The sequence below is a fragment of the Erpetoichthys calabaricus genome, chromosome 14, assembly GCF_900747795.2.
Source record: "Erpetoichthys calabaricus chromosome 14, fErpCal1.3, whole genome shotgun sequence".
In the NCBI taxonomy this organism is placed as follows: Eukaryota; Metazoa; Chordata; class Cladistia; order Polypteriformes; family Polypteridae; genus Erpetoichthys; species Erpetoichthys calabaricus.
The window spans coordinates 100,050,391-100,073,377 of record NC_041407.2 but is presented as its reverse complement, the minus strand read 5'-3'; the positions used below and the strand labels follow the sequence as shown (position 1 = coordinate 100,073,377).

Sequence of the window (22,987 nt, the reverse complement as noted above, 5' to 3'; positions counted from 1 at the left end):
AGTGAACTGTCCAAAAGTTTCCTACAAAAACATCATCAGACATATAAATGTGTGTTGTGCGAAGAACAAAAACATAAGTTGTGGCAAGGGAAAAACCTTTCTGTAGCATCAGATTATACATTGGCATTCAATGGCATCAATGGATGAGTGGTAAATCTATCTATCTATCTATCTATCTATCTATCTATCTATCTAGATATCTATCTATCTATCTATCATATAGTGTCTTTCACATCTATCTATCTATCTATCTATCTATCTATCTATCTATCTATCTATCTTAGTGTATTTCACATCTATCTATCTATCTATCTATCTATCTATCTATCTATCTATCTATCTAGATATCTATCTATCTATCTATCATATAGTGTCTTTCACGTCTATCTATCTATCTATCTATCTATCATATAGTGTCTTTCACATCTATCTATCTATCTATCTATCTATCTATCTATCTATCGATCTATCTATCTTAGTGTATTTCACATCTATCTATCGATCTATCTATCTATCTATTATATAGTGCCTTTCACATCTATCTATCTATCATATAGTGCCTTTCACATCTATCTATCTATCTATCTATCTATCTATCATATAGTGCCTTTCACATCTATCTATCTATCTATCTATCTATCTATCTATTATATAGTGCCTTTAACATCTATCTATCTATCTATTATATAGTGCCTTTTACATCTATCTATCTATCTATCTATCTATCTATCTATCTATCTATCTATCTATTATATAGTGCCTTTCACATCTATCTATCTATCTATCCATCCATCCATCCATTTTCCAACCCGCTGAATCCGAACACAGGGTCACGGGGGTCTGCTGGAGCCAATCCCAGCCAACACAGGGCACAAGGCAGGAAACAATCCTGCACTCCAAGCACACACTAGGGCCAATGTAGAATTGCCAATCCACCTAACCTGCATGTCTTTGGACTGTGGGAGGAAACCGGAGCGCCCGGAGGAAACCCACGCAGACACGGGGAGAACATGCAAACTCCACGCAGGGAGGACCCGGGAATCGAACCCAGGTCCCCAGATCTCTCAACTACGAGGCAGCAGCGCTACCCACTGCGCCACCATGCCGCCCTATCTATCTATCTATCTATCTATCTATCTATCTATCTATCTATCTATCTATCTATCTATCTATCTATCTATTATGTAGTGTCTTTCACATCTATCTATCATATAGTGTCTTTCACATCTATCTATCTATCTATTATATAGTGTCTATCTATCTATCTATTATATAGTGCCTTTCATATCTATCTATCTATTTGTCAATCTATCTATTGTGTCTTTCACATCTATCTATCTATCTATCTATCTATCTATCTATCTATCTATCTATCTATCTATCTATCTATCTATCTATCTATCTATCATGTCTTTCACATCTATCTATCATAAATAAGAGGGACACCTCACACCTGGACAGACTGGTGAGGAAGGCAAGCTCTATTGTTGGCATGGAGCTGGACAGTTTGACATCCATGGCAGAGCGACGGGCACTGAGCAGACTCCTGTCAATTATGGAGAATCCACTGCATCCACTAAACAGTGTCATCTCCAGACAGAGGAGCAGCTTCAGCGACAGACTGCTGTCACCGTCCTGCTTCACTGACAGACTGAGGAGATCGTTCCTCCCCCACACTATGTGACTCCTCAGATCCACCAGGGATGGTAAACGGTAACATTATACAAAGTTATTGTCTGTTATACCCACCTCGCACTCTCCACCTTGCACTTTTTAACTTGCACTGTGTATTTTATCACTCTTTAATTAATATTGTTTTTATCAGTATGCTGCTCCTGGAGTATGTGAATTTACCCTTGGGGATTAATAAAGTATCTATCTATCTATCTATCTATCTATCTATCTATCTATCTATCTATCTATCTATCTATCTATCTATCTATCTATCTATCTATCTATCTATCTATCTATCTATCTATCTATCTATCTATCATTTAAACAAATCACCAGGACCAGATAACATTTATCCTCGAGTTCATAATGAAGTTAACAGGTACAGATATAAACCTTTGGCACATTTTTTTTTTTCAATAATCCCTTCTCAGTGGGAAATTCCTAAGGACTGGAGGTTATCAAATATCTCATTGTGTAAAAAGGGCGATCAGGCAGATCCAAATAACTTAAAGCCAGTAACATCCCAGGTTATTTAAAGGGAGGAATTATGAAGGTGAAGATCAAGCAGCACACATGTAAGTGTGTTAGTGAGTAGCCAGCAGGGGTTCACACATGGAAGGTTGTGTTTCACTAATATGTTGGAATTGTATGAGAAACAAGCCGGTGGTCAATTCTTTGTAAGAAATACTCGTATCACCAAACCCAAAAAAAAACGATGATGCAACTTTGAGCAAAAAGGAGCGAAAACAACCAACCACTTACCAAACTAGGTGATGATCTAACGGCTAGTCATTTCATTCAGAATTCAAGTGGTGGAGTTAGTCCGTCATACATTAACATCTGTGGCAAAGCGAAGGGCGCTCAGCAGGCTCCTATCAATTATGGAGAATCCACTGCATCCACTTAATAGTATCATCTCCAGACAGAAGAGCAGCTTCAGCGACAGACTGCTGTCACTGTCCTGCTCCACTGACAGATTGAGGAGATCGTTTCTCCCCCAAACTATGCGACTCTTTAATTCCACCCGGGGGGGGTAAACGTTAACATTCAACATTATACATAGTTATTGTCTGTTTTTCACCTGCATTATTATCATTCTTTAATTTAATATTATTTATTGTATCAGTATGCTGCTGCTGAAGAATGTGAATTTCCCATTGGGATTAATAAAGTATCTATCTATCTATCTATCTATCTATCTATCTATCTATCTATCTATCTATCTATCTATCTATCTATCTATCTAGTGCTTTACTGACTTACACAAAGTGCTTTAGATAGACTGTGGGGAGCTAAATCAACCACCACCAGTGATAAGACGGTAGCCATTTATGCACCAACAGCAACAACAACATTTATTTGTATAGCACATTTTCATTCAAATGGTGTAGCTCAAAGTGCATCACAAAAAAAATTAGGCAATACTAAATAACAAAGAATGAAGTAAAGTCAGCTGACTGGGAGGACTGAATAAACCAAAAAAAAAAAAAACTCCATAGGGCTGGAGAAAAAACAAAACAAAACCAACAGAATCTGCAGGGTTTCCAAGGCCATGAGACCACCCAGGCCCCACTGGGCAAGGACCAGAACACTCACCACACATTAGGCTAGTAGGTGGTGAAGGGGTGAGAGAGATGGTTAGCCAGTAAGGGTCAGGGGTAACTGGAGTCCAGAATGATCAGGCTATGGTGGGCAATTTAGCTGAGACATCAGACAAAAAAACAAAGAACCCTACCCTTTTTCGAAAGATGTCCAGGGATCTTTTACTTCATCGGGATATTAGTAAATGAAATTGGTTGGGGGGTGGGCGGTCTCACCAGTTTTAGTGTTGTTACATTGGTTAATTGTGTCATTTAGAATTAACTTTAAAATACCACTAATGCTGTATAAAGCCTTAAATTATCCTGCCCCTTCCTATATTTTGAAGTGCCTACTGTAGCCATGTTTACCCAGAATTACCAAAGTTCTGCGGTTTCAGCATGCTTCATGGGATTCTGGCAAAAAGATTGACGTGTTAAAATGATTCCACAGACAAAATATCTTCATTTTTAAAAGCTTTAGTAAAAATTCCAAGTAAAACATTTCACACAAAAATAGAGAAAAAATTGATATTGCAAAGTAAAGAAAAGTTCTTGTTTAAAATTTATAGATCTTGATTCCTTTCTTTAAGTTTGCTTATACAGCGGAACCATTTCTTTCTATCTTTCTTGAGCTCCTTTATGTCCTGAGTGGAGGCCATATTGGCCATTGCACTGATCATTACCTTCCGTTCAGACAGATCGTTTCGGCCTTCGTGCTCCGCAGGTAAAGTGGCAGGCCCTGTTACAGCCGATGCTCCTGGCTCGCGAGGAGTAGATGAAAATATGGAAGGCCAAGGCCATTTCCAGTTTCAATGGATCTTCTGGAATCGACGAGCTATCGTGACCTGCATCACTTGCACATTCGCTCCCACTTTTGTTCTTGACTGAAGACGAAGCAGGGGACCGAAATCCCGGGAAATCTGTGCTTCTGCCTGTCTGTTCCAGATCAGTCCCTGTTAGGCCATAGCTTGAGTTTGGACTTGAACTTGATGCCTGTCTAGGCTTGGGTGTAGCTTTGGATTTCTTTTCCGTTTCTTTCTGAGCTCCTTTCTTACCGCTCATGTTTATATACAGTCATATGAAAAGGTCCGGGAACCCCTCTCAGCCTGCATAATAATTGACTCTACTTTCAACCAAAAAAAGGTAACAGTGGTATGTCTTTCATTTCCTAGGAACATCTGAGTACTGCGGTGTTTTGCGAACAAAGATTTTTAGTGAAGCAGTATTTAGTTGTATGAAATTAAATCAAAAGTCAAAAACTGGCTGTGCAAACATGTGGGTCCCCTTGTCATTGTGCTGATTTGAATGCCTGTCACTGCTCAATGCTGATTACTTACAACACCAAATTGGCTGGATTAGCTCATTAAGCCTTGAACTTCATAGACAGGTGTGTCCAATCATGAGATATAAAGGTATTTAAGGTGGTTAATTGCAAGTTGTACTTCCTTCCCTTTGACTCTCCTCTGAAGAGTGACAGCATGGGATCCTCAAAGCAACTCTCAAAAGAACTGAAAACAAAGATTGTTGAGTCTCCTGGTTTAGGGGAAGGCTACAAAAAGCCATCTCAGAGGTTTAAACTGTCAGTTTCAACTGTAAGGAATGGAATCGGGAAATGGAAGGCCACAGGCACAGTTGCTGTTAAACCCAGCAGGTCTGGCAGGCCAAGAAAAATACAGGAGCGGCATATGAGCAGGATTGTGAGAATGGTGACAGACAACCCACAGATCACCTCCAAAGACCTGCAAGAACATCTCGCTGCAGATGGTGTATCTGTACATCATTCTACAATTCAGCGCAATTTTCACAAAGAACATCTGTATGGCAGGGTGATGAGAAAGAAGCCCTTTCTGCACTCACGCCACAAACAGAGTCGCTTGTTGTATGCCTAATGCTCATTTAGACAAGCCAGATTCATTTTGGAACAAAGTGCTGGGCAGAGAAAGAATCGGTGGCCCCTTCGCCTGGCAATGTCAATACGGTATCTTATGCACCGCGGATGGCCACATCTGTTGCGGACACTGCATAGCCATCTCGTGCTCATGATACACTTCTATATACAGTGGGGCAAAAAAGTATTTAGTCAGCCACCAATTGTGCAAGTTCTCCCACTTAAAAAGATGAGAGAGGCCTGTAATTTTCATCATAGGTATACCTCAACTATGAGAGACAAAATGAGAAAAAAAAAATCCAGAAAGTCACATTGTCTGATTTTTGAAGAATTTATTTGCAAATTATGGTGGAAAAAAAGTATTTGGTCAATAACAAAAGTTCATCTCAATACTTTGTTATATACCCTTTGTAGGCAATGGCAGAGGTCAAACGTTTTCTGTAAGTCTTCACAAGGTTTTCACACACTGTTGCTGGTATTTTGGCCCATTCCTCCATGGAGATCTCCTCTAGAGCAGTGATGTTTTGGGGCTGTCCAGGACCTTGAAATGCTTCTTACGAAGCCACTCCTTCGTTACCCGGGCAGTGTGTTTGGGATCATTGTCATGCTGAAAGACCCAGCCACGTTTCATCTTCAATGCCCTTGCTGATGGAAGGAGGTTTTCACTCAAAATCTGCCGATACATGGCCCCATTCATTCTTTCCTTTACATGGATCAGTCGTCCTGGTCCCTTTGCAGAAAAACAGCCCCAAAGCATGATGTTTCCACCCCCATGCTTTACAGTAGGTATGGTGTTCTTTGGATGCAACTCAGCATTCTTTCTCCTCCAAACACGACGAGTAGTGTTTTTACCAAAAAGTTCTATTTTGGTTTCATTCCTCTTCTGGATCATCCAAATGCTCTCTAGCAAACTTCAGACGGGCCTGCACATGTACTGACTTAAGCAGGGGGACACATCTGGCACTGCAGGATTTGAGTCCCTGGCGGCGTAGAGTGTTACTGATGGTAGCCTTTGTTACTTTGGTCCCAGCTGTCTGCAGGTCATCCACTAGGTCCCCCCGTGTGGTTCTGGGATTTTTGCTCACCGTTCTTGTGATCATTTTGACCCCACGGGGTGAGATCTTGCGTGGAGCCCCAGATCGAGGGAGATTATCAGTGGTCTTGTATGTCTTCCATTTTCTAATAATTGCTCCCATAGTTGATTTCTTCACACCAAGCTGCTTACCTATTGCAGATTCTGTCTTCCCAGCCTGGTGCAGGTCTAGAATTTTGTTTCTGGTGTCCTTTGACAGCTCTTTGGTCTTGGCCATAGTGGAGTTTGGAGTGTGACTGTTTGAGGTTGTGGACAGGTGTCTTTTATATTGATAACAAGTTCAAACAGGTGCCATTAATACAGGTAACGAGTGGAGGACAGAGGAGCCTCTTACAGAAGAAGTTACAGGTCTGTGAGAGCCAGAAATCTTGCTTTTTTGTAGGTGACCAAATACTTATTTTCCACCATATTTTGCAAATAAATTCTTTAAAAATCAGACAATGTGATTTTCTGGATTTTTTTTTCTCATTTTGTCTCTCATAGTTGAGGTATACCTATGATGAAAATTACAGGCCTCTCTCATCTTTTTAAGTGGGAGAACTTGGACAATTGGTGGCTGACTAAATACTTTTTTGCCCCACTGTACACGTGTCCGTAACTTGAAAACCAAGTGGCGGCCCATGATATTCTCATTACGGCAGAACATTATAATACTACATATAGCTTACTACTCCGACTCTAGCGACATTTGTAAATACAGCGTACTAATTAACAAGAGAAAGAATGTTTTTTGGCCACATTGCTGTCAGCTGTGTCGTTATTTTCTCTTTCTGTTTTATATTCAATATATATTGGCGTGGTGGCCCCTGGGATTTGGTGGCACTGTGCAGGTGCAGTTTGCACATGCCTAAGGCCACCCCTGCTGCAGCCTAGCACTTCAGTTGTGATGCTGTGGCTCATTAACTTTGGTCAAGGCTCGTGGCTATACTAGCAGATGACGTTTCCGGTACCGTAATCCCATGGGAAAACGCGCTTTTGTCAGAAGGCAAAAGTAAGAAAAGTCAGTAAGTAACACCGAAGATGCAGAATGATTCAATCACAAACGATAGTAATCATTTTGTACAAGTTTAGTGCTAACTAGGATCTGTCATGCGGGCCGCATGTTTGACATGCCTGTTGTAAAGCACTTTGAGCTCCATTCTTTGTATGAAAATGTGCCATTGAAATAAATGTTCCTATGGTCTGCAAGCAGAAGTAACTGGGATCATAAATGAAACAGGAGAGTTGGGTGAGGCACCTTTAGAATTTCAATCAGGGTGATATACACACATTAGATCCAATGGGGTCCCCCTTGGAATTCTAATCAGGATCAAATTAGTGCATTTGGTCGGACAAAGGTGCAGGGCACCCTTAAAGGTATGAACAGAAGACGGTGGTATGCAGCTTTTATTGCCAGTATGCTGTCCCGGTGCGTCCTGGCCCACTTCTAGCCCTGTGGTCTTCCATCCAAGCGCTGCCCGGGATCAAACATGCTTAGCTGGATTGCTTGTTTCGAAGTGCACGTGGTATGGCTTAATAACACATTCTAAAAATCAGTTTCATCACAGTTGGCCACAGCTCATGCCTTCCTTCGACTATTGTTAAAATCCAAGGACAGCACAACCAAGTCCAGTATCGCCAATGTACACGCACCCGTCTTAACAGTCTCAATGAAAACCAAACCGAAATTGTTTGTAACGCTGCCTAGCGCCAGGCGGAAATGTAGTCAACGTCGACGTCACGCGCACGGCCCGCCCCCTGGCCCCATCTCTATCTATGGTTCCCGGAAGTCTCGCCCTCCACCGCTGGCGCCTGCCCCTCTCGCCGGTAAAATGGCGGCTGTCGGTTGTGATGTACCGATGCCTCAAGAACCAGACCGAATGACTGGAGAGGACATGGAAAGGTACTCGGCTGATGCGAACGCGCATACATCGCTATAAAGGCTTCCGAATCCCGGGGTGCGTGGCGAGGGGGCGACCGGAGAGAGTTTTTTTTTTTTTTAACCCCCCTGATAGGCCTCGTGAGGAGAGTCAGTCCCTAGTGTTTGCTGATTTGCTGAACTCGACAGAAGCTTCGGGAATGTGGATGCGCTTTCTGGTGGGGAAGAGAGCGGTGGTGGCCCGAGTTACCTTAGAAATAGTTGAAATGAAGGTGAAAGTGTGGCGCGGTGTGCTCTGCTTGTGCCAAGGCGATTTGACAAATCGGGATTTCTGTTGCCTTGAAGCCGAGAGTGCGGGGCGACTCATCTAAACAGTGTTGGTCCTATGTGCGTCAAGATGTGTCGAGGTCTGCTAGGACGACTCGAGGACGTGCTGCGTAGAGCGGTGTCAGGACGAATTGGAGACCCGAGTGGAACGGTTCTGGAGTGGGAGTGGGGGGCTTGGGTGTCTCGGTGTGGCCCAGATAACCAAAGGACGTCCTGTAAGCAGCAGATAGAATTGGTGTCATTGACAATGCGCAGCGCTCGTCTGATTGTGTTGGTGACACCTTATAGATCAGCCTGGTGACCGAGCGGAGAATTTCAGGTAATGTCAAGGAAAGGGGAAGGTGACGGCTGTGAGTGAGCGCGGCATCGTGGTCTGTGCGATTGTCCTTCGTTAACGCTAATATCCTCGACACGGGAATGTTGTCTCGGTTTCGTTTTCTTTACGGTAGAGCGACTCAAATGCATTTGCTTCGCAGACGCAAAGCGACTTTACAAAAGAGGCCCACATAATCGAGTACTCCTCAGTCTCAACTGTTGGGGGGGGGGCAAGTGTGACAGGGCAAGGGTACAAAATTGATCACCACAAGTGAAGCCTACAGAACAAAACACAAGCGAGTTTAGACTCTTAAGACTATAACAAGCGCAGGGACAGAAATTCACTAAATAACAGGGTTTTCAAATGCATTTTGAGCGAGTCGGAATATTACATGGAGGGGGGCAGCCCGTTAAACAAACTAGGAGCTACATATGAAGAGTCTGGACTGAGATTTGGTGCCAGGCAGAGGTGGCATAACCAGATGCCATTCATCAGCAGACCTTAGTGGTCGAGAAATGCACAGGCCCTCACAAGGTGGATGTCTGTCTATCATATATAGGGCAGAGAAAGGTGGGTGTGTGTATTGTGAATTTCCCCTTGGGATTAATAAAGTATCTATCTATAAATAAAACTATTTGCCTCCAGGGGGATATTTGGCTTTTTAGATAGATAGATACTTTATTAATCCCTAGGGGAAATTCACATATTCCAGCAGCAGCATACTGATAAAGAAAATATTAAAGAGTGATAACAATGCAGGTATACAGACAGACAGTAACTTTGAATAATGTTAACGTTTACCCCCCCGGGTGGAATTGAAGAGTCGCATAATGTGAAGGAGGAACGATCTCCTCAGTCTGTCAGTGGAGCAGGACGGTGACAGCAGTCTGTCGCTGAAGCTGCTCCTCTGTCTGGAGATGATCCTGTTCAGTGGATTCTCCATGATTGACAGGAGCCTGCTCAGCGCCCATCGCTCTGCCATGGATGTCAAACCGTCCATGCCTACAATAGAGCTTGCCTTCCTCACCAGTTTGTCCAGGCGTGTGGCATCCTTTTTCTTTATGCTGCCACCCCAGCACACCACCGTGTAGAAGAGGGCGCTCGCCACAACCGTCTGATAGAACATCTGCAGCATCTTATTGCAGATGTTGAAGGACGCCAGCCTTCTAAGGAAGTATAGTCAGCTCTGTCCCTTCTTACACAGAGCATCAGTATTTTACAGAAGCTCGTTAAATTAATAAATAGATAAATGTATATACATAGTCTATGGTTTGAACACACGCCAGAATGACTAAAAGGACAAAAAAAAAATAAAAAGAGAGAAAATTTCTGACTTTGCAGTCTCATTCCCAGTGAGGCACCATACAGACACATTGCTATTGGTGTTAAGGATTTCTGTTGCGTTTCCTGACACACTTCTGGTATTAATTCACTTTAGCTGAAAGTCCCCAGTGTTCATGTGTCATGTAGAGGATGTGCAGCATTGTTCATAATGGCACTCAGTTCTTGTTTTAATTCTCTCCTTTGCTACGACCTCCAGAGTGGGTCCCGTAACTGTGCCTGCCCTGTTAATTAGCTTGTTGATTTGGTGAGCATTTCTTGAAGTGATATTACCAGCCCAGCACATCACAGAGTTGTAGGAGAGTTAAAGCACGTCACCTCCCCATTTAAAGGAACACAGTCTCCAAGAGAAGAAGATCCTGCTCTACACTTTCTTCTACAGGTCCTCTGTGTTCTGAGACCAGGATCTGCTCTGGTGTTCAGAAGGTTGCCGGTTCGAATCCCCGTTATTGCCATTAGAAATCCTACTCTGCTGGTCCCTTGAGCAAGACCCTTAATCTGTAATTGCTCCAGGGCACTGTACAGTGGCTGACCCTGCACTCTGACCCCAAGGGGTATGCGAAAACAAACAAATTCCTAATGCAAGAAACTGTATAAGGTGAAATAAAGAACAAAATATAAAAATCACTGACATGGACCCCAAAGTGGTTGTAAGAATAAAGTACGGAGATACATAGACATAGAGTGAGTGGGCATTAGAATAAATATTCTTATAATATGTTAAGAATAGATGACAGATATTTCAGGTTTTGCTATTCGGGTATCTCAAAACGGTGAATTTTAATTTAACTCTGGCATTAAAAGAAACGTAACATTTTGATCATGGAGCCTTGCCAAGATAGATTGTTTGTGTTTTACTTTTCAGTTGTTAACTTCATGTTAGTAGACAACCTTATGGATAATAAATGTTGTTAATCCTGGCAGCAGCGGGAGTCAAAAATGGACGTCGAACTTCTGCTTTTACAGCCTAATGCTGCAACTGCTAGGCTGTCAGGTGTGTATTTATTATAATTATTTTTATTACTTTCTCGTATACATAGTATGGAGAAAGTATGGGAATCGTGAAAAAAAATTAGACCTTGAGATTTTTGATGAATCTTGATGTTTTAGACCTTGCTGAGTCCGAAAATACAATCTTTGAAATGTCTGTCAGTGTGTAAACACAATAACTCAAACGCTTTGACCTCCATCAGTGAGATTTTGTACACCTGCTTTATATCACAAATTGGGAGTCCTATCAACTTTTAGGACAACTGGAAGTGCTAGTTTAACTGAATACTTTTGTGAATATTCAAGTAAACTGTGATTATAATTACAGATTGATGATTCAAATTTGGTATAGATATTTATAATGATGATAAAAAGCAAATGGATATGAAATTTGAGAAAAATTACTCAACTGAAAGTAGTATTTTATTTAAACAACCACCTGAATTTTGTGTATCATGGAAATTTTTTTTTGTTTTGTTCTTTATTTCGCCTAATACAATTTCTTGTATTAGGAATTTGGTAGTTTTCGCATACCCCTTGGGGTCAGAGCGCAGGGTCAGCCATTGTACAGCCAGCGCCCCTGGAGCAATTACAGGTTAAGGGCCTTGCTCAAGAGCCCAGCAGAGTAGGATCTCTTTTGGCAGTGACGGGGATTCGAACCGGCAACCTTCGGGATACCAGCACAGATCCTTAGCCTCAGAGCCACCACTCCGCCCTTAAATATAAATGTGTACATGATATTAAGAACTGTATTCAATATAATGCATATTTTTTCAATAAGGATTACTAATGTTATTTTAATTTATAAAATCTTCAGTTTCACAATAATATAAAAACATTTAACAGGCCATGTAAACATAAAGATGTAATGGAAACAATAAGCTGCTATGTCCCAATCATGTTCCTGGTAATACATTTAATTTTATAATTTATATATTTTTTAATTCCACCATCATTATCACAATTAAATGTAGCTAAATGCAGTTTTACCTATAGCAATTTATTGCAACAAATCTCTCTATTATAAAAAGAAATCTTGGAAGGAGACGAGACGAGACTCAGAGAGACACTTTCACGTCCCGTGAGACGAGACTTTGTGCCAAGAGATTTAACCAGGCCCGGGGCTGGAAATAAAAGACAAAGAGTAGATGACAAAGTAGAACTTCATAAAGAATTCAAAAACATTGGTGCGATACACATGCAGAGCAGGTTAGAGATAATGGAAGTGCCAAAAAATCGAAAGTCTCAAAAAAAGGATAGTAAAGATCGCGTTAGCACAAACAAACGGAAATTATTACTCGGTGAAATAACGGAACAGCAAAAAGAGATCGAATATATTATTCGGCTTTAAACTTTAAATCAGAGACTATGTTTGGTGAAAGTGAAATCCCACGAAAGAAAATTTCAAGCCCCGCGAGACAAGAGCTTATGCAAAGAGAGATGAAAAAGTCCTGCCCACATAACCTCGCACACGGTTCAATCATTTCTCACTTGTGTGAAAGCTATTATCAGACACATTTCTTACAGAGAGAAAGAAACGATATTCACTCCCGGGCAGTTATACGTTGCGTTGTCACTGTGTAATTCCAAACACGGAATCAAAATTTGTGAATTTCGCCTTGGGATTAATAAAGTATCTATCTATCTAAAATTCAATGTGATATTAATGAAAAGGTGAAAGTGAAAAGAGATCAAATATATGGACATGGGTAATATGACAGAAGTATGTAGATATTGTAAGGCTTTAAAGTTTAAGTCAGAGACTTGTAGATCGGCTAATTCGTGTTGCAATCAGGGAGAAGTAGTGTTTCTTCCCAATGAAGAGGCATATCCGCGAGAAATAAAAGATTGGTTGTTTGGTGAAAGTGAAATCCCACGAGAGAAAATTTCAAGCCTCGCGAGACAAGAGCTTATGCAAAGAGATATGAAAAAGTCCTGCCCACATAACCTCGCACACGGTTCAATCATTTCTCACTTGTGTGAAAGCTATTATCAGACACATTTCTTACAGAGAGAAAGAAACGATATTCACTCCCGGTCAGTTATACGTTGCGTTGTCACTGTGTAATTCCAAACACGGAATCAAAATTCAATGTGATATTAATGAAAAGGTTAAAGTGAAAAGAGATCGAATATATGGACATAGGTGATATGACAGAAGTATGTAGATATTGTAAGACTTTAAAGTTTAAGTCGGAGACTTGTAGATCGGCTAATTCGTGTTGCCATCGGGGAGAAGTAGTGTTGCCTCCCAATAAGGAGGCGTATCCGCAAGAATTAAAAGATTTGTTCTTTGGTGAAAGTGAAGTCCACAAACACTACAGGCAAAATATCCGAGTCTACCGTAATGTTTTTGCGTTCGCATCATTCAATGCTCAAAACGTAGATTTACACGATTCAGGACCATACACTTTGAGAATCTGTGGTCCGGCAACAATTAAAGCTGTGACAAGTTTAACTTCGAAGAAACCATAATTCGGTCAGGTGTATATTTATGATCATGGAGAAGCGGTGCAACATGGAGTCGAAAGAGTATGTAACTTGATTTGACTTAGACTTGTAGGTTGTCTAATTCGTGTTGCCATTAGGGAAAAGTAGTGTTTCTCCACAATGACGCGGCATATCCGCGAGAATTAAGATTTGTTGTTTGGCGAAAGTGAAATTCACATACGCTTTGATGAGCGAAGCCCCCTAGTATTATATAATACAGGGTGGCTCAATCCCGTGATGTTGCAAAGAGTGTATATGAACATGCTGAAATGGGCACAGAGGTCTATTGACGCACAAAGAGATCACTTCCAACATATTCTGTAAATGTGAGGACAAAATTTGATCATTTTTTTTCTCTTCACCATGTAATGCAGTTGTCTTGGTGGAGGTGGGCCACCCTGCACTAACACTTTCTCTATTTTTAGGTGACTAGAACTCTTTTTACTTTGCACGTAATCGAGGTAATGCATGTGTAGTCATGAAAAAATTGCACCACCATTTTCAACCTCCCTAAGTGCGAAAATATCATTTTAATGTAAAGTTTGATTATAAATAGAGATCAATGATCGTGTATCGATATTATCAATGAGTTATGATGAGAAACAAAGAGATATGACATTTGAGAAATTGGAATTGGTTCTGATGACCTTTTTCTCTGTCTCAGTATACGAGAAAGTCGAGGGGAGCGCACTCCCGATTATTTTTTTATTTTATTTTATTTAGGAGACACTTTTATCCAAGGCAGCTTACAAAACAAGTTATGCTTATGTGAATGGTTAGCAAGTTCAAGCAACAAAAGCAACAGAGAACAAGGTAATAAAAACAAGCAAGGGGGAGTAGTCCTCCTTAATCCTACTATGTAAATAAACCTGCGGCTGGACTAAGACGCACGTGGGTATCCTAAACGTTTTGTCAGTACCACAGCAGCTATCATGAAGAAGAGACACCCAGCAGTCCCAGCGTCTGTGTTGCACATATACATTGCATGGCTAAAATCGTAATATGTGTAATGCACAATGTTCGGCATACACAGCTTCTCTTGACAACACACTGACTTGAAAGCTGACACACAGGAGGCACAGTGGTGCGCTGCTAACGCGGCCACCTTGCCACGAGGAGACCAGGGGTCGTGTCCTGGATGGTCCTTGCGTGGAGTTTGCATGTTCTTACTGTGTATGTGTGGGCTTCCTCTCCCAGTACAAGACCTGCCATGCACGTTATGTGACTGGGCATTCATCAAATATGATACTTTATTGTTGCTGTACAAATACAATGAAATGTTGTTTGGATCAAATCATTAGATGCAAAGAAAAAAAAACCCTACAAAAACAGTAATGCTTATTAGCAGGGCTGTGGAGTCGGTTGATAAATCCTTCAATTCAATCCTTCAGCCAATCCCAGCCAACACATGGCACAAGGCAGGAAACAAACCCCGGGCAGGGTGCCAGCCCACCACGGGGCACACGCACATTAGGGACAATTTAGGATCGCCAGTGTACCTAACCTGCATGTCTTTGGACTGTGGGAGGAAACCCACACAGATACGGGGAGAACATGCAAACTTCACTCAGGGAGGACCCGGGAAGCGAACCTGAGTCTCCTTACAGCGATGCTACCACTGCGCCACCGTGCTGCCCTCTAAATAAAATATATACAGCCAAAATCCTCTTTAATAAAATCCTTGTGTGCGTCCAGATGTCCGTGTGTGTGTGTGGGTGTCTTCTGGTGAAGTGCGCATGCGCGAGGCACGGTGCGATGCGTGATATTACTGTCAGAGAAACTTACAGGCATTTTAAGGAAATACAAACCAGTATGAATGCGAGAGGAAATTAAAGGTACACAATACAGTGACGTATATTACAGCCACATACAAGCCAGTATTACTGTCAGAAAAAATTAAAGGCATATTACCGACGTGCATGCCTGTATTACCGCCAGAGAAAATTAAAGGTATATTACGGACGTACAAGCCAGCAGATGTACAAGACAGTATTACTGTCACAGAAAATTAAAGACACACAATACACGGCGGCAGCCCACGAAGAACGGTCAGCTCAGCAAGTAAACATCAACAAAAGAGAGGCTGAAAGAAAGAAAAATACGACCAACAAAAAGAATGAGGTCAAAGTCCCTTGCCATTTAATATAGACTGTTCCTACTAATGTTTATGCACTACTGTTCTAGTGCCCGTTATTGTAACGGGCTTAATGACTAGTAAAGAATAAAATGCCAGTACTGGGTTACTGAAAGCAAAAGAAGCCAGGGGCACATCATTGTTAGAGGAGTGTTCCGGAAAAGAATACTTTACACTTTTAGTAAATTATCCATCCATCCATTATCCAACCCGCTATATCCTAACTACAGGGTCATGGGGGTCTGCTGGAGCCAATCCTAGCCAACACAGGGCGTAAGACAGGCATGAAACCCCGGGCAGGGCGCCAGCCCACCACAGGGCACACACACCAAGTACACCTAACCTGCATGTCTTTGGACTGTGGGAGGAAACCCACGCAGACACGGGGAGAACATGCAAAATCCACGCAGGGAGGACCCGGGAAGCGAACCCAGGTCTCCTTACTGCGACGCTTCCACTGCGCCAATGTGCCGCCTATTATTATTTAGTAAATTATTTTATTTTAGTAAAATAATAAGTTATTCCACTGAAGAAGTGGAGAGGGTTAGGTAAATTAAGGAACAGGCACGGTGGTTGAGACGCACTTGAAGGGGGTTGCTGATTAAATTATGAAACCATCGCAGTGATGATACATTCAGTGCTATTATTAATGAGTTGCACACAGTCAGGCATGTGTAAGTATATAAATATGTGTGATGTACCCCCACCCCTAATGTGTGTGTGTGTGTATCCTGTTATGGACTGGCGCCCTGTCCTGGTGTTGCCTCTGCTTTGCTCCTGGTGATTGCTGGGATTGACTCCAGCTGTAACGCTGCCCTGCCCTGCCCTGCATTAGCAGGTTATAAAGATGGATGGAGGTAGTTTGCGCCACCAAGTCAGGTTCTTGATATTTTGGTTTTGCCTCCCAGAACTATGGGGTCTGATAAAGTGGCAGTAGATAGAGCCCTACACCACACTGCCTGCTCAATCCCACTTCAGCCACTGGTCATACTGCACTAAGTCTTGGGACTTGAACTTCAGATGCTGAGGTTGTGGGTTCAAATCTCGCTGCTGACACTGTGTGACCCTGTGCGAGTCACTTCATCTGCCTGTGCACCAATCAGGGGGAAAAAAAACCAAAGAAATATAGTTAATCGTATCTCAAATATTATAAGTCATCTTGAGTAAAGCGGTCAGCCAAATAATAATAAGTAGTAATAATAATAAGAATGAGACTGCACTCTTGGTGCTAATTTTTCTCTTGTGTATACAAATAGACCTAAAAATACAGGAATAGTTTAAAAAAAAAAAAAAAAAGACTTTATTCTAAATCTTGCAGCAATTCCCTTCTGGTTGCCTTCCGAATGCTCCCCTTCTCCCAGTGCTTGTCCTCTTCCTGCAGACATTCTCTGTACTTAATCTTTGGTGACCGTGTCTAGAGCCTGATGTGGGGTTTTTTTGGGGATTTTTGGGGAATTATTTTAAATTTGGGAAGAAAAAGAAGTTACAGAGGGCGGCACGGTGGCGCAGTGAGTAGCGCTGCTGCCTCACAGTTGGGAGATCTGGGGACCTGGGTTCGCTTCCCGGGTCCTCCCTGCGTGGAGTTTGCATGTTCTCCCCGTGTCTGCGTGGGTTTCCTCCAGGCGCTCCGGTTTCCTCCCACAGTCCAAAGACATGCAGGTTAGGTGGATTGGCGATTCTAAATTGGCCCTAGTGTGTGCTTGGTGTGTGGGTGTGTTTGTGTGTGTCCTGCGGTGGGTTGGCACCCTGCCTGGGATTGGTTCCTGCCTTGTGCCCTGTGTTGGCTGGAATTGGCTCCAGCAGACTCCCGTGACCCTGTGTTTGGATTCAGCGGGTTGGAAAATGGATGGATGGAAGAAGTTACAGAAAGCAAGATCTGGCAAATAGGGGTGCTGAGAAGCAAATAAACGCATTGCTTTTGGTCAAAAACTCTGACTGACTGACTGACGTGGTGTGTGCAGATGCAGTGTTGTGGTGCGCCACTTCTATGGATGTGTTTTTTCCTGATGCTTTTCCAGCAGTTTAATGTCTCAGATTAACAGTGTGCCCACAGGGAATACTCTCTTTAAGAACAGGACCCTCAATACGATCATAATTGTCTCTGGTAAGTCGGCCATGGTGGATTAGACTTCACCCACATCACCTTTGTCTTATTGTAGAATAAGTGCCTGAAATATACAGTCGATTATCTCAGCATGTTGCCACTCGGCACACTGATCAACTAGACTGTAGGCATATGATACTCAATCACTACACTATACTCCCATTTTATTAACTGATTCCAGGAATTTGGGGGTCCCTCCCTCATATATAAGCTAGGCAACATGGGAAGCATCACTACAACTCCCAGGACATAGCTACCAGTTAACACACGTGGCATTCTAGTACAGAGGGGTTGTGATAAGTGCCCATATGGAATACCAAAAGGTAAAAGTGACCATAAACCTGAATGGGGGGGGGTGGGTAGAAGTGCTCGTACTGCAAACTGGCAAGTGCCAGCTGACCTCAAACTGTGCCGTGAGAGGGCACCTGCCCACTTCAAGCATTGGGTGGACTTATCAGCCTAGAAACAGCCCCACCAAAGGTTATGGTGGCATTGTGATGCTTAGAACGCTTGCTTCTAAGCATCTTGTGCATGGGAAAGGCGCTATATAAATAAAATGTATTGTAATTATTTTCAACCAGGAAGTCCATCAATTCCTGTCCCTAAACATTTAGCTGTTGTTTAGTTAAGCATTTCCTTCAGTGTTTTTGTCAAGGCCACAAGCCACCCCAGGACACAGCAATAGTTGTACACTAAATGCAGTAAGTTTAAGTGTAATAAAATTTGGTAATTCAGAGTTTGTAATCACCTCTACATTTCCTCTTTCTCACCCAGGCGATTTGTTGTAACTTGTCTAGTAAATGAGAAAAACTGAAGTCTCGCCTTCCTGCCATCTGAGTTGTTTAGTTGGGGGCCGCTTGATTCGACCTGCGAAACGTTTCACTCTTGCCTGTCAGGGTTTACTTTCTTAAACCTTTTGGTGTTGGCAGTCAGTCGGACAAGCAGTTGCTCACAGAGTCCAGAATGAGGCACATGACTTGCATTATGAAGGAGCGTCGGTTACGACACTACGGCCATGTGACACGATTACCTGAGGGTGATCCGACTCATTGCTGAGGACCCGAGTGGCTGGACCAGGCCAAGTGGACACCCATGTAACACCTGGCTGCTGCAGATAGAGGGTCATTTCCGGAGGGTGGGATTGGACCGCATGTCTGCCTGGGGGGGGGGGATACCAACTAGGATCCCGAGCTGTTTCGTCGTGTGATGGGTGCGGCAGCATTCTGTACCAGTGCATGCCGCCCCAACCTGACCTGTAAGTCGGTGGGTTCCAGATGTAATGACTCTTCTCACTTGACAAGTATTGTCAGTGCAACCGTTTAGAACAGAAGCTGTTGTATAAAGCACAAGAAAATACGACGTCAGTCATTTTTCTAACCCACCCAGTCCTGAACCGGGCCGTAGGGGTCTGCTGGAGCCTATCCCACCTAGCACAGGTGTGGAAGAAAATTATGAATACAGACACCCCCCCCCCCCCCCCCCCCACTGGAAAAAGAAAAACTTTTAACATGATTGGTTACACCTAGTTGCTAACAGGACATGGCAGATGTTGATACCTTAGAAGACCACAATGTGATTGATAGTCCTGTTTGCTTAGGATGTACGTGACTTTTTGAATGTATATTTTTCATTTTTATTTTAGGAGATGTGTGAATTTCACAAAGAAGAGAAAAGAACAATGGCCTATATATATGATCCAGCTGGGTACAGAAACAGGAACCAGTACAGTAGAACCTTGGTTCACGAACGTCTCTGAACACATACAGATCAGTTTACGACCAAAAAGTTTGCCAAACTTGTGCATCTGTTCACAACCACACACTCGGTATACGAACAAGCCAGTTTCCCTTTTGGTTTGTGCGCACCAATGATTTCCGCACGTGTTCAGTCTCTCCCTGTGCAGTGAGAGAGAGAGAGACACACACACAAACACGCGAGAGAGAGAGAGAGAGAGAGAGAGACACACACACAAACACGCGAGAGAGAGAGAGACACACACACGCACGCACGCAAGAGAAAGAGCGAGCGAGAGAGGGCTGGCCGCATAAGGGCTTGTTTTTAAAGAGACAGATTCGAGCATTGTTTTAACCTCGTTGTATTTAATGAAGACTTTTTTCTATTGGATTTTAACCTCCACTTCATTTCTGTTTACAGCGATCGGTTCGTAGCATGCATTGTTGCAATTTCTTGGTGGTTTATTAAATTACAGATTTTTCAAATGTTCATTTTTTTCCCTGTGCTTAAAACTCATTAAAAAAAAAAAAGTGTTTTTAGCGAGCAGTTGGTAGCGCTGTAGCGCAAACTCTTGCAGTGTTAGTTTTCTCTGTTGTTCAAGGTTTTCTCAGTGTTATTCAATGTTTTTACATTTAGTTTACTATTACGCTGTACATTCTATGGTTTAACTGTATTTGTGCTTAAAAATCTTAAAAAAAAAAAAAAAAAATATTTACATACAGTTTGTACGGTCTGGAACGGATTAATTGTATTTACATACAATCCTATGGGGGAAATTACTTTGGTTCACAACCAAATCGGGTTACGACCAGAGTTTTGGAACAAATTATGGTCGTGACCCGAGGTTCCACTGTATTATAGAAGAAAGATTCTGCCATAAATATAACATTTTTCTCTTAAGGGGTCATATAAAATAACACGAAATACATTTATCATAGTGAATAATAAAATAACAGCGTCCGCTTTTAAGTATAAGCTCAGAAGGATATGAGACTCAGACACATGCCAGGTGCACCTTGGACCAGGGTTCAAATTCAACTCTTACATAGGGCACAAGGCCTGAACAAACCCTGGACACGACACCTGTCCATCACAGTGCAAACGTGCATGTTGCTGGCATTTCATGATGCTGTAACTGAGCGACTCTAGTAACAGATGGATGTGCTGATCAGTAGGTGCCAGCAGGTCTTTTATACTTCACATTTTATCGACCGCCAGTTCACTTTGCTGTACTAAGCACACACAATATGCGCATCATCCCCGGCTCCTGATGCAGTGAATGGGTGACACCTTTAAAAAGATGAGTGTGTTTCTGCGTAGTTCTCGTCACCTTTTCCGGAACTACACTGTGACTGAGTTTAGAAAGCAGTCAAAATTACAGCCTGCAAAATGTCATTGAAACAAGAGTATAATCTGCCTATCCTATCCTCCTTGTTCTTCATTACCATTTTTATCTATATCCTGATATGTAGGCCTCCAGAAGAGGAATTTGACAAGAATTACAGAAGAAACATGCAAAATCAGCCAGATTTAGGGGGGGGGGGGGTTCAGCAAAACAATTACGAAAAGAGGACGTTGTTTCAGGCAGGTAACAGCAGAAGGGCTAACAAAAGCAGGCTTTGTGCCTCCATGTCTCCTTCCATTTACCATCAGAAGCATTAAATCCATTTTGTTGGTGCTGGGTGGACTAAAATTTACAAATGTAGGACCAGGTTTTGGGAATTTTTTTTTTTTTTTTTTTTTTGATCAAAAATAAAACCTAAAGCACCATGAGCTTTGTCCAGCGACCCCAAGCACAGTCGGTTTTGTCAAATTTCAGCTGTGTCATTGACACAAGTGACTCGAGTGTCTCTCCCTGAAAGACAGATATCAGTGTCGGCCATCGGAGCAACAGCATCTGACTGCAGCCCTCGGACACCTCTGGCATTCTATAAATGGTAGCAACAGTTTGTGTCAAATGTGTCCCGGTATAAAAATAGCAGGTGGGTGTGTAGTCAGCACTCTGGCCAGATGAATGTCTTTGGGACTCACCTCTGGCATATCCACTGCGGTTTTTCAATTTTTGGTCTGTAGTGGCTGGATTTCTGTATTTTTCTGTCCTATTGATCTCTCATTTATTGAACTCGCTCAAGTTTTTTGGATTTAGTTAAGTGAGTGTGCACCCCCAGTGTACAGTCATGGCCAAAGGCTTGGAGAATGACACTAGTTTTGGTTTTGCTGCTTCAGTGTTTTTTGATCTTTTTCTCAGATGTTTCTATGGTGTACTGAAGTAGAATTACAAGCATTTCAGAAGTTTCAAAGGCTTTTACTGACAATTACATAAAGTTTATGCAAAAAAGTCCATATTTGCAGAGTTGGCCCTTCTTTCTTCCTCAAGATATCTGCAATTCGCCCTGGCAGGCTGTCAATCAACTTCTGGGCCAAATCCTGAGTGATGGCAGCCCATTCTGGCATAATCAATGCTTGGAGTTTGTCAGAATTTGTTTGTCCACCTGCCTCTTGGCCACAAATTCTCAATGGGATTAAGGTCTGGGGAGTTTCCAGGCCATGGACTCCAAATTTTGATGTTTTGTTCCCCAAGCCACTTAGTTCTCACTTTTGCCTTATGGCCTTGGTGCTCCATCATGTTGATCACCAAACTGTTCTTGGATGGTTGGGAGAAGTTCCTCTCTGAGGATGTTTGGGTCCCATTCTTTATTCATGGCTGTGTTCTTAGGCCAAATTGTGAGTGAGAAGCAACCCCACACGTGAAGCGTCTTAGGATGCTTTACTGTTGGCTTGACACAGGACTGATGGTAGTGCCGCTCACCTTTTCTTTATTCCGGATGCCCCAAACAATCAGAAAAGGGATTCATCAGATAAAATGACTTGACCCCAGCAGTCCAATCCAAGAATATCAGTCTGTCCCTGATGTTTTTCTTGGCTTCTTTGCTGCCCTTCTTGACACCCACCAGGCCATCCTCCACAAGTCTTCACCTCACTCACAACTGCCTGCTGACATTCCTGAGCCAGCTCTGCCTTGGTGGTGCCCAGATCTCGAACCATGAATCAATTTTAGGAGACGGTCCTGGTGCTTGCTGGACTTTCTTGGGCGCCCTGAACCCTTCTTCACAACAACTGAACCTCTCTCCTTTAAGTTCTTGATGATCCGATAAATGGTTGATTTTAGGTACAATCTTACTATCCTTGCCTGTGAAGCCCTTTTTGTGCAAAGCATTGATGGTCCTTTTGTGGCAGGGCTGACATGCAGTGGAAATTTTTTTTTTTTTTTTTGGGATGAAGTTGATTTTCATGGCAAAGAGGGACTTTGCAATTAATTGCAATTCATCTCATTGCTCTTCAGAACATTCTGGAGTTGATGCAAATGGCCATCATAAAAATTGAAGCAGCAGACTTTGTGAAAATTAATATTTGTGTCATTCTCAAAACTTTTGGCCACAACTGTATTCTATGGCTTC

At 42.4% G+C, this 22,987-nt stretch overlaps 2 protein-coding genes across 2 annotated transcripts in view; one reads left to right on the top strand and one right to left on the bottom strand.

Annotated features, from left to right (window-relative positions):
- nkiras2 (NFKB inhibitor interacting Ras-like 2) overlaps window positions 1-22,987 on the bottom strand; it is a 292,782-nt gene that overhangs the window by 13,915 nt on the left and 255,880 nt on the right. The window lies entirely within an intron of this gene.
- The window catches only part of dnajc7 (DnaJ (Hsp40) homolog, subfamily C, member 7), a 49,782-nt gene continuing 34,775 nt past the window's right edge, over window positions 7,981-22,987 (top strand). Inside the window, exon 1 of the mRNA XM_028818716.2 lies at window positions 7,981-8,117. Coding sequence (XP_028674549.1) covers window positions 8,047-8,117 — 71 coding nt within the window. The 5' untranslated portion in view covers window positions 7,981-8,046. The remainder of the gene's footprint in view (window positions 8,118-22,987) is intronic.